Source organism: Halichoerus grypus, chromosome 14, assembly GCF_964656455.1.
Source record: "Halichoerus grypus chromosome 14, mHalGry1.hap1.1, whole genome shotgun sequence".
NCBI classification, from domain to species: Eukaryota; Metazoa; Chordata; class Mammalia; order Carnivora; family Phocidae; genus Halichoerus; species Halichoerus grypus.
Window position 1 is genome coordinate 2,944,908 of NC_135725.1, and position 11,893 is coordinate 2,956,800.

General features: G+C 56.6%; 1 protein-coding gene and 3 long non-coding RNA genes across 5 annotated transcripts; 2 read left to right on the top strand and 2 right to left on the bottom strand.

Moving 5' to 3' along the window:
- Positions 1-1,369: 1,369 nt before the first annotated feature.
- Positions 1,370-3,176, bottom strand: LOC144380170 (uncharacterized). The gene is made up of 2 exons (XR_013444006.1): positions 2,041-3,176; positions 1,370-1,919 (listed from the first exon to the last, which is right to left on the bottom strand). It is a non-coding gene; the product is annotated as an uncharacterized LOC144380170 (long non-coding RNA).
- A 71-nt stretch (positions 3,177-3,247) lies between these two features.
- On the top strand, positions 3,248-4,763 carry GADD45G (growth arrest and DNA damage inducible gamma). Its single transcript, XM_036075051.2, has 4 exons — positions 3,248-3,413; positions 3,653-3,754; positions 3,872-4,085; positions 4,171-4,763. The coding sequence occupies exons 1-4, from the start codon at positions 3,361-3,363 to the stop codon at positions 4,279-4,281; spliced, it is 480 nt and encodes a 159-aa protein (XP_035930944.1). The 5' UTR covers positions 3,248-3,360; the 3' UTR covers positions 4,282-4,763.
- Positions 4,760-6,100, bottom strand: LOC118524754 (uncharacterized). The gene is made up of 2 exons (XR_004911825.1): positions 5,503-6,100; positions 4,760-4,982 (listed from the first exon to the last, which is right to left on the bottom strand). It is a non-coding gene; the product is annotated as an uncharacterized LOC118524754 (long non-coding RNA).
- Positions 6,101-7,751: 1,651 nt separating this feature from the next.
- LOC118524756 (uncharacterized) lies at positions 7,752-9,765 on the top strand. 2 transcript variants are annotated; one of them, XR_004911826.2, is made up of 2 exons: positions 7,752-7,873; positions 8,173-9,765. It is a non-coding gene; the product is annotated as an uncharacterized LOC118524756 (long non-coding RNA). The 2 variants fall into 2 exon arrangements; XR_013444014.1 differs by having other exon boundaries at positions 8,369-9,765.
- The last annotated feature ends 2,128 nt before the right edge of the window (positions 9,766-11,893 follow it).

Consider the following 11,893-nt stretch of genomic DNA (forward strand, 5'->3'; position numbering starts at 1 on the left):
TCGGAGATACAGTCCTGCCCAGTACGGGACACAAATGGTGCGTACCCAATTTGAGCTCATCTTTTAAGAACCTGACCCCTTTATTTTGCTTTTCAAACTTGCTTCTTTGTGAACTTTGCAAAAAGCCCCGCAGGGGAGAAGCAGGTAAGGAAGGAGCAGAGCGGCTGGGTGTCCTCAGAGGGCTGTGGTGGGGACTGTGGGGAACACTGCAGGGGACTTGCCAGTCTGGGGGTCCCCGTGAATCTCCCCCCAGATGAAGGTTACTTGGGGCGGGTGGGGGGGACTGCAGGCACATGGTGGCCGAATCTCTCCATTTTCCAAGAGAAGCTGGAAACGCAGATTTTTATGTAAGAGCTGCTGGTTTTGAAAGGTGGTTCTGCCTTTGTCCCTGAGACAAGCCAGGGGCCCAGGGAACCTGCCTGCGGGCTGCACAGAGCTCAGAGCAGCCCACCGTGTCCCGCAGCCTCTGGTGGGGGCTGTGCAACGGCACTGCGCTCGCGCCTAAGCAAGTAGTTTGAGAAACCGCAGCAGGGAATGTCTCCTAAGCCTTCCTGCTTACTTGAAGCCACTTCCTTCCATCCCCCAGGGAGCGGTAACTCCACCAACATTTTAGCCAGGCCACGAGAAAGAATGTGTTAGCAAAAACACTTAAATAGCATTTCCAAAGAGTTTTTCAAACAGAGCATCCCCGAGGATGTGTGCTTAATAAACTCACTACCACCTGCATTAATAAGGTCCAGGGGAAGGTTTAGGGGTGCGGTCCCAGGGAGCTTGGATGACATCACAGCATCCGAGGACTTGGGGCTCCAGCAGGCTGAGACACCGGCTGAATGCAGTTTGCGGGTGGGGGGCGTGTCGTCTAGCTTGGGGCGGGTGACCCCAGACAGGGTTTGGGCATTCCCTACTCTCTCCCTTTAGTCTGTTCCGCAGACGGGAATCAGCCGACCTAGCGGCTTCTGCATTTGTCTAGACTGCAAGGTGGTGGTGGGGTCTGGTGGAGGCCGAATTTGCTTCCAGATAAAATGTTTCTTTCCCAACTGAGATGAGGGCTTGGCTGCCTTTTGGACTGACCTAATAAATCCATGTGAAGCCGTATCCTATGTCAGAAAGGCGGTTTTCCTGAAACTGAATACCTTAAAAATGTGAGCAAAGTAGAACAGCCCCAAGGGGTTGTCAATCAGCCCTCTTCTTGCAGGTTGGCTCAGTGCCAACTAGAAATGCTGCTCCCTGTCCCCCCCCCCCCCCCCCGGTCAGGCCTGTCCGGTGGCCTTCCTGTAAGAGGATGGCCTAAGACGTGGTGAGTCCGCAGGTTTGTATTGTTATAAATGGAGGGGCAGGGTAAGATGTGAAATAAGTCCTACTTGCAACATTTCCTGGGGTGGGAACTAACACATTTTAAGAAAATCTGATACATAAAGATGAGCAATGCCTACACCTCAGTCACTTAGAAATAAACATATTTATCCAATCCAGGCACACTATCATTTCCTAAACCACCAGCAAAGAAAGAAAGGAAGCAGTAGTACACGAACGTGGCAGGTGCACCTGGGATGTCAGGGACATTAGGTAAGCAAACAGCGGCTTCTGGGATTCCGGGAAGAGGCCCCGACTTCGCAGCTTCTACTTCCACTGGAGGGCGCAGGACGCCGGCTCACTCGGTCCTCTTACTCTCTGTCCCGGTCCTGCAGCTGAGCCTGGGCTCGCCTGGAACCCCCCCGCGCTGTCCCGCCCAGGCTCCAGGCCGCACCTAGGAAAAGGGGCCACGAAGGCACCCCAGCGCGAGTTTCCAAGTAGCACGGAGAGATGCAGACACCCAAAGTGATGCTCTCCGTGGGCAAATGATCTGAACGTGCTGGCTTAGGGGGTGCCAAATGGTGACATCACAGCGCTGTCTGTTCACATCTTCTAGTTTTATTATGCTATAATTGGAAAACAACTTTTACATACCTATATTTAGGTAATTCGAACATTTCAAAATAGCCTAAGAAATATGGGCTCTGCCTCCATCAGCGCTGGGTCGGAGTCTCCTTTTGTCCTCACCTCCTTCCCGGGTAGGTTTATGCAGCCCTTCCTCTGGCTTCCATGAGCGCGCAGCTGAGATGGGGCTCAGCGGACCCGCCAGGGCCTCTCGGTGACCGCAGGGCCCGAGGCTAGCACCCTAGACGCCAGTGCAAGTGGGGGCGGGGGTGTCCCGAGCTTTTCTAGACAGCCTGTAGATGGCGCCCCAGGAAAGGGACTCCGAGCCGCGTTCTCAAGCTCCGGGGGACAGGAGCCCCCTGGTCTCGCGCAGCGCGTAGACTGCGCCGCCGGTGAAAGGGCCCGGGTGGGGGGGAGGGGAGGGAGGACGGAGTTACATTCAAACGGGCCGCGGGTGCAGGGGCGCCGTGCGGGGGATGAGCACCGAGGGGAGCAGGAGCGGCACGTGGCCCGACCCCCACGCGCCGGGCAGCCCCGCGACCCCCACGCGCGGCGGGGCCCTACCCACCCCACCCTGCGGCAGGTGGACAGTGTCGCTATGAAGAGAAAGCCTCGATTGTCCCTCCTGCAAACCGCCACACGCCAGACCTCCGCTATTGTGCGCTCTCCATAGAAATGCAAACGAGCCGCGTGCGCCGGCCGCAATCTGCTCGCGCGTCCCAGCGCCCCGCGGCGCTCGGCTGCGGGCGGGGAGGTCGGCTCGGACCCTCCAGCGCGGCGGGGTCGGGGCGCTGAGCGTGCGGGGAGGCCTCGCCGGCGCGCTCCGGATCCTGCTGGCGCTGGAAGGGGCCGTGGCCAGGCCTTTTGCAAGCTTAGAGCCCGCGCTGGGTGTTTTTACTTTAAGTTCCGGTTTAAAAGCAACAGTTTTATAAACTTCCAATTAAAAGTAAAGAAAAAAATAGAGAAGTAGCAACAAAAATAAATGCAAAAAAAAAAAAAATCTTCAGTTTCCCCAAAGGGGCATTTCATAAATTGCAGCGTCTTATTAGCAAGCAAGGTGTTTTTTCTTTTTTTTAAATTTTTCCTTTTAAGGACTTAAAAAACAAAAAGGCGAGTGAAATCTGCAGGCTCCAGTCTGCCTGGTAACACCCCGACAAAAGCGGCAGATTTGAGGCATTGTCATCCCCCGCACCCCTCCCCACGTGGCCTTCTGGCACGAGCCGCGGCGGCCGCCTCATTTGCATCAGAAAGCGGGCGCCGGCCAATGGGCGCGCAGCCTCGCGCCAGCTGGCGGCGCCGCGGCCGGGCCTATATTAGGGTGCGCGGCGGGCTGGGGCGCACTCGCCGGCCGTGGGCTCGCCAGGCTGCCTCGGCTTCCCCGTGTCCGCCGCGTCGGCGCCGCTCGCTCCGCTCGTGGATAACTAGCTGCTCGCCCTCCGAACCATGACTCTGGAGGAAATCCGCGGCCAAGACACGGTTCCCGAAAGCACCGCCAGGTGGGTCGGCGCCGGGCGCCGGACGTCTCGGGGCGTGGGGAGCCCTGTCCGGGCTGCAGCTGCTCGGGCGGCCGCCTTCGGGGCCCGCCGGGATGGGGAGCCGCGGGGTGGGAGCTGGGCACCGGAGGTGCGTCCCCAGGGCCGGGGCGCCGGGCAGGGGCGCCCGGGGTGTGTCCTCGGGGCTGGGGATCCCGCCGCGCCTTCGGCGGTCCCCGCTCACCGCGCTGGCTCGTCCGCAGGATGCAGGGCGCCGGGAAGGCGTTGCACGAGCTGCTGCTGTCCGCGCAGCGCCAGGGCTGCCTCACCGCCGGCGTCTATGAGTCCGCCAAAGTCCTGAATGTGTGAGTGTGGACACGGCCCCGGGTGGGGCGGCCGGGGGCGGGGAGACCCGGGAGACGGCGGCGGGGGACCCCCCGGGGCTCCCGCCTTGCCCTCACCACCCCGTCCCGCCGGCGCAGGGACCCCGACAACGTGACCTTCTGCGTGCTGGCCGCCGACGCGGAGGACGAGGGCGACATCGCGCTGCAGATCCACTTTACGCTGATCCAGGCGTTCTGCTGCGAGAACGACATAGACATCGTGCGCGTGGGCGACGTGCAGCGGCTGGCGGCGATCGTGGGCGCCGGCGACGAGGCGGCCGCGCCGGGAGACCTGCACTGCATCCTCATTTCGGTGAGTGTCGCCCCCGCCCCAGCGTCGCCCCGCCGCGGCCCGCGGCCAGCGGCCCGCCAGGCTGACCTCTGCGCTTTCCCCGCAGAACCCCAATGAGGACGCGTGGAAGGACCCCGCCTTGGAGAAGCTCAGCGTGTTCTGCGAGGAGAGCCGCAGCGTCAACGACTGGGTGCCCAGTATCACCCTCCCCGAGTGACAGCCCGGAGGGGGCCTTGGTCTGATCGACATGGTGACGCCCCGGGGCGCCTAGCGCGCGGCTGGCTCTGTGGATGCGCCCTCGGAGGGCGCGGGACCGGCGTGCTGCGTGGGGAGCAGCGAGGAGGGGCGGCCCCCTGCAGGAGGGGCCCGGCGGCGGCGGCAGGGGCGCGCTGGCCCCCAGCCCGGGACTGCGAGTGTGGGGAGCGGCTGCTTGCCCGGGAAGGCCGGAGGCGGGCCGTGGGCCACGGGGCCGAGAAGGACGGACCGGCAGGGCAGGCGTGACTCAGCAGCCTGCGCTCTCGACAGGAAGGAGGGGAGAGGCCAGGCGGGCGAGGCCTGGACTCGGACAGTGAACGGAGCTCGGAAGGACTGAGCCGCCTGCGCCGCTGTTTGAAAGCGGACGGGGCGACGCTCCGGGCTCTAGAGGATTATGCTGCTGCAGCTTTGAGTATTTTTTTACAATAAACTTACTGAAACAGACTTATTCTCTTTATTGAGGGTAGGGGGTCCCCGTCGAGGGGGAGGTGGTTTGCAGGGGTCCAGGTGATTGTTGAAGCCCCCGACGGGGACCGGATGGCACCTACGCTGTCTTCCCGTGGGGCTGAGTGACAGGCTCCCGGGGCGCTGCGAGTGGGGGCGGGGACGCAGAACTTGAGCCCTGCTCCCATTTCTCTTTTTTTTTTAGGGAGATTTTTAAACCTGCAAGACAGGAGCATACTTGAGATAAGACATCAGTGCAGCAGGTCAAGGCTGGCCCTCCAGCCTGGTAACAGCAGCCTCTCCCTCCCCTCCCCCTCTGCCCCCGCAGCCCCCTCCCTTCTGACAGCCGCTTATCGCAACAGCTTGCAGGATGTAGGCGGTGCCCTCCCGCACAATGAGCAGGCCTTCTGCAGCCGCCGCCCTTTGTGGTCCCTGAGGATGGTGGCAGCAGAATGCTCTCAGGAGCCTTTTCCTCTTAAAGGCATGGGGCTTACGGCAATGTCACTACGGTATTAATACCGTGTATGACATGATGACTGCATTTAAGTATGAGTCATCATTTGTCATAGCTGTGATAGAACTTCAAAGATCTGAGCAACAATGGGAAGACGGCATCCACATGAACGGGGTGAGCGACTGTGAGCGCAGTCAGCATCCGTTACCTGCTCTTCTGAGGGCCCTCTGCCCACCGCTGAGTTCTGCAGGCCCCTGCTGCTCACGACCCCGTTTACAGACTTACGGGAGCAGAAGAATTGAAATCTTTCCCACAAAGACTTGCTTTGAGAACCATCCGGGGGAAGTGTCCAGAGTGAATCAATCTTTTTTATGAGGCCGGGATGTCTGGACTGCGCCTCTGTGCTTGACCGGAACCCTGTCCAGCCAGGGAAAGGCGCACGGGGCTGGCACGCTGTGAGCAGGCTGCCCGGCAGGCCAGGGAGCCTTCTGGGCAAAGGCGGGGTGCTGTGTTGTTTTTCTAGCAAGAAAATTCTGCTGATTTCCTAGCAGTCCCAGGTGGCTGATTCACCCTGTTGGGCTCCACTTTTTAAATTCTCTCCAAATCCTGGAAGCATTCACAGGAAAACAGGACTGTAAGAGCTAAATTATTCTTCCCAGAATGAAAGCATCCTGTTTCTCATATATCAACTCTCCAAGACATTTCCCCCCTTGATTAGATGGAGGCCCAAGGAAAGAGTTGAGCTGTGTTTGTGCCCCAGTTTCATCAATATTTTACCTATTTGCTTCTCGGAGCACTGACTTCTCCCTGTTGGGGTGGTGTCCTGAGGGGTGGGTGTGCAGTCTGCATCCTGGCAAATGCCCATCTGCCACAGCACGCTTTAGCAAACACAAACGCGGCGTAATGACTTTAGAGTGTAGCCTTCGATGAATACATTTAGCAGAACACAGGGCAGGGCAGGCAGGCCGACCCTGCGGCTGGCCGACTGACCGCTGCAGAACATTAAGCCAGCAGCTCTTAAGAAATGTGGCTTTCTTGGATTAGAACCTACAGCAAGGGCACCTGTTGGAGCCCCAGGGGCTAGGAGAATGTGCCGGCAAAAAAATGCACGCTTGGACACAGTGCCAACCCCAAACATGCTGCTCTTCTTCCTTTCTTTCTTTCCTTTTTTTTTTTTTTTTTATGAATGGGATTTTGTGCTATTAAAATAAAATACTCCAGAGGACAGGTAATAAAGTGCTTACAAACACATTATTGCCTTCATACTTCCAACAACCCTCAGTGGCAATGCAGAGACCAGCTAATTATCACACACATGTTGAGGTGATCCATACAGATTCTTGGACACAATGCCCTCGTCTAGAAAGTGCTGGATGAATGTTAATGACAATAATACTTAAAGGTTAATGAAGGCATTTGCTACAGATCATGGAGCTCGAAGTGGACCGGTGGATTTAAGACGCAGCTGTCTGGTTCCGGGATCCAACACTTGACCTACTGGGACCCCCATCCAGGTCCCAGCTTATGCTGACTTTGCAAGGGAGGCTACTTTCATAAGGTAGCGCTGTACATTCCTTAAAGTTTTATGTATTCGTTATAGGAAAACTGTAAAATACCAGAAAGAAGGAGGAGGAGGAGAGGAAGAAAGAAAGAAGTAGGAGCATTGTCATGAGCAGTGTCATACACCCACATTTTGGTGTATCCTTTCCCACTTTTTCTGTACCTCTGAGGGGCACATACCCATCATACACAAACACACACAGCACTTTCTAAGAAGCTGGTCTCCCTGCCCGAGTCTCCTGCTTCTCTCCTCGGCATCCTGTTGGGTGCCCCCATGTCCCTCAGTGACCTTGGGGGCTGGGGTCTCTTTGCGCTGCGGGATGCACACCGAAGCAGGGGATCCCGTCAGGGCACCTTCCTTCCTTGGAAGGCCTCTCTCTCCAGCGCAGCCGGATGTCAGCTCTTTGCAGGCCTAAAGCAAAGCTGTGCTCGCCCCAGACGGTGGGGGTGAGTCGGACTCCTCTTCATGGCAGGCGACCCTTGTCCACACCAGGAGCCGCGGCCTCCGTTCTTTCCCTGGTAGGACGGGCGGGAGGCTGGATGCATCCCTGAGGCTCGTGTATGCTGACAGCCTGCAGCCTTGGGGTTATACTTTCTATGAAACTGTTAGCAGCACGAGCACAGTGAGTGTTGCACTTGGTGCTTACGAAGAGCCACTTGAGAAAAAGGTGATAAAAAGAAATTTTTAGGAGAAAAGCAAGGATGTTGGCAAACCAAGTGACGCTGTGGGGTCAGCTCAGGAAACATGTTTTTGTTTTTGCTTTTTTCAAAGTTCTTGAGCTTAGATGTCGGGTCTTCTAAGCTCCTGTCCTTTTCATTTGGGTGCATTCCCCCCAAAGGTCAAAGAGAATGATTCCTCCCCAGCCAATGTGGAGAGACTTTGGCTTAATGGGGGGAGGGGTGGGGAGGGGCGTGATCCCGCCCGGGGAACCCGAGTCTCTCTGGGGGGACTGTGGCATGCCTTCAATTCCTGTTTGAGGGCAAAGTTACACTTGGTCTTTGTAAGCAGCCCTATGTCCTAGTCTAGCTCCAGCTTTCCTTCTGTGTCTTCTAGAAAACGATTGGCAGATAATTTCACTTCTCTTGCTAAGGAAAGGTATGTATGGTCTCCCGAAGACCTCTCTTCCAAGTAGAGGCAGGTGTGGCCAGCGGCATCAGTGAGGGGCCAGGACTACTTGCAGGGGTCTGGATTCTGGGAGGAGGTGGCTGCTGGAAGCTGCTGGAGGCACCTCAGGGCTGCACGGTTCAGGCCAGCAGGCAGCTGTGTGAGCAGGACCTGGGAGGGGCTGCCGCTCATCCACCTGCTGCTGGGGAGGAAGGCATGGCCCTTGGCTGCCAGGCTCAGGGGTGGGAGGCAGGCTGCTGATTCATTGCCTCATTCCCTCCTTCATTCAGCTGGTGGTTACTGTGTGGGGCACAGTCTTCGGCACAGACTCCTGCCGAGTTCTTGCCACAGAGACTCTTGCTCCAGCAGAGGGGCGAATGGTGTCAGGCTGTGAATCAGCCAAGGTCCCAGGAAGAGTTTCTCTCTGTTGGGGAGCAGGACGGCCCCACAAAATCCTCTCTGAGCTGAGCAGCTTTATATTGGTAGGAATCACGTACCTCTCTCAGGAGGACCCAGAATACCCGGTGCCACCGCCCGCCACCCTGATCCGGGACAAGCCACAGACCACTGAGCATCTCACCGGGAAGCCCAGCTGACGATGAGGCTGCCATGTGCCCTGCCCCTCTGTGGCTTCTTAGAAGCTGCCATCTCCAGCAGGTCTCCCCCACCCCCCAGATTCTGCTCCTCCCATGCAGAATGTGGGATTCCACCATGGCCCCCTGACCTCCACCCTCTGGGGTCACTTCCCCGAGAATGGGATTAAAGGATTTTGCAGATGCAGTCAAGGTTGCTAATCAGTTGACCTGAAAACAGGGAGATACTCTACATGGGCCAAGCCTAATTTCCACGGGTGCTTTTAAGCAGAGGGTTTTCTCTGGCTGGTTGCAGAAGAGGAAGCGAGTCTTCCCTCCACCTCCTCCCCTGACATCAAACAGCTAGTGTTTTTTACACCAATTCTCCAAATCTCCAATGCCAACTGGGTGTCCGACAAGTCAGTTCACTTCTGACTTGCCAGAGTTAGCATCAGAGCTGACAAGTGACACTGTTCCCCACTTTGGACACGAGCCACAAACGGAGTGCCCGGACTACCCACATTTCTGCTTGGCCACGTACACATTTGGGGCTCCCATGATCCCTCTCAGGATTGATAATTAGCTGGATCAACTTACAGAACCCAGGAAAAGAGTTCACATAGTAAATCACCAACTTATCATAAAGGATACAACTCGGGAACAGCCAGATGAAAGAGACACACAGCGCATGGTATTATAGGAGGGGGAGGGGTGTGGAGATCCATGGCCCCTTGGGCACACCACCCTCCTGACACCTGGATGCGTCCACCAACCTGCGAGCTCTCCAAACCCAGTTAGCGATTTGGATGGAGATTCCGCTGCATCGCACGATGGATGGAATCATTGGCTGCTGGCGATGGAACTCGGTCTCCAGCCCCTCTCCTCTCCCTGGAGGTAGAAGTGGGGCCGAAAATTCCAAACCCTAATCGGGGCTTGGTCTTCCTGGTAACCGGCCCCATCCCAAAGCTGTTGAGGGGTCCTCCAAGAGCTATATCCATAGTGTAAACTCAGGTGTGGTCTAAAGGGGGCTGTTCTGGGTAACAAAGGAGGCGTTGCTCGCTCCCGCCCTTCTCGTGTCCCAGAAGCTCTGTGCCAGGAACTGGGAACAAAGACTAATTTCTCAGTACAATTGACCTTTGAACAACAAGGGTTTGAGCTGCACGTGTCCACTTCTATGTAGATTTTTTCCATAAATACAAGACAGTCCTGCAAATGTATTTTCTCTTCTTTATGATTTTCTTAATGATGTTTTCTTTTCTCTAGCTTACTATGTAGTAAAAATATGGCATATAATACATGTAACATACAAAATACTTGTTAATCAACCGTGGTTATCTGCAAGGTTTCCGTCCGAAGGAGACTCTTAGTGTTTTGAGGGTAAAAAGTTATACACGGATTTTTGACAGTGTGGGGGTTGGTGTCCCTAAAATCTGCTTTGTTCAGGGTCAACTGTATACTGCAGGAAGTGAGAGGGAGTCGATGTGTAGAGGGTTTGACATGTTAGTGCTGGCTTTGAAGATGGGGCGGCCGGGCAGCAAGGAATGGGGTGGGCCCCAAGCTGAGAGGGGCTCCCGGCCAACAGCCAGCTGGGGAACGGGGACCTCCATCCCACAGGCACAAGAAACCAAATTCTGCCAACAACCTGGATGAGCTGGGAAGTGGATTCTTCCCGAGAGCCTCCACCCGGGACTTCCGGCCCAGTGAGACCTTGAGCTGAGAGCTGGCTCTGTCCAGTCTCCAGTTCTGACCGGGAGCCTCCACCCGGGACTTCCGGCCCAGTGAGACCTTGAGCTGAGAGCTGGCTCTGTCCAGTCTCCAGTTCTGACCGGGAGCTGGCTCCTGCCAACCTGCTAGCCCTCACCTTCCCCAGGGAGTCAGCAACTCTAGGGCCATTGACCGAATCATTGTTTTTTACCCCCACCCCCTCCCCTCACAGAAAATCTTCAAGTGGCACAGAATCACACGTTCTCCGTGCGGGAAGGAAGTCTAGTTGATATTGATTCCTCATTTTGCAGATGAGAAAGTGGCCTTAGGGAAGCGAAGTGCTGTTGCAGGTGAGCTTTTGGAGGCCCCGAGCTGTGTCCCATGCCCAGCAGACCCGCATATTCAAGGCTGGCCACGGGCTGGCCACGGCCACCCCCACGGCAGCCGGTCCATCCCAGAGCCAGCTGATGTGCCCAATGCTGGCACCTCAGAATTCTCCAGAGGGAAGGAAGCATCTGGAAGCACGTGGTCCAAGCAGCTTGGGGGTCTACCTGCCCATGACCTCTGGAACCGGCCTGACTGTAAATTTAGTCTTTTGGTTAAAGCCAAACTTTTTCTTGCTGCTGCTTGGGGCTTCCTGTCGCTCAGAGTAGACACACTGGTCTGTCTGTCCAGCCTCTGGTTGTGGGGACAGCAGGTCAGTGACGGACAGGAAAGCCTGTTGTGGTCTGAAAGCCAAGACCTGGAGAGCAGTCAGTTAAGGGAACATCGTCAAGATGATGTAGAAGCTTTTTTGTCCCCCCAAGGCAGGCTCTGATCCTGCAACCCCTGGCCATTTCTTCATCTCCTACCAGGCAATATGTGGTTTTACTTCCTCACCTCAAGGGGAGGTGGGATTCCCAGCTGGTTTTCATGATTCATTGTTTCAGGGTTCCAGGCCCGCCTCGGCTTGAAGTCGTAAGCCCTGTGGCCACGCACGCTGAGAGGGCTGGAATCCATTTGGCTCTCCGACACGGTCTCCCTGCCTTTGTGACAGGGGCTCTGGCCACATTCACCTTCGCCTTATCCTCCTGGAGTCGGGATGATCCAGGAGGACGATTTAAATTTGTTGTTTTTTTTGTATGAAGGTGGTTCAGTCCAATAGAATTCTAAGTGGCAACATCAATACAAAGTGAAAAGCAACATTGCAGGAGAAGACAAAGTATCCTCGTTCTCAACAAGACCTGAGCTCCCCAGGGTGTTTGCTACATAGCAGCTAATCGGTGCCTGGAATTCCTTCCACCCGCAGGATGGATGGGATCTGCAGATTCCAGGAAAGACGCTGTCGATGGTGGGTCAAGCACGGCTGCCGGAAGACCCATCGGAAATCATTGCGCACCCATTTGCTGCCCTGGGATTTCTGCAAATCGCTCACGTGCTGGTTCTGTGGGGCCCAGACAATGACAAGGTAAAGCCCAGGGAATGGGGTGGCTGGCCCCCTGTCATCAGATGCTCAGCTTTGGGGTCCCGCCAGGCAGCCTCAGAGCCGAGGCTCAGGCCCCACGTGGGCCAGGGTGAGAGCCGGTGGCTGCTCTCTGCTCGTGTGGCCCCCAGGCCAGCCTCAACAGAGGCACCGAGAGACTGGGGGGAACCACTACCCCCCCAGGTGGGCTGAGGAGCCAGAGAGACACGTGGGACTGAGGGTGAAGCACACGTCTCTGTTGCAGGCCGGAGCCTTGGCCATCCAGAGCTGGTC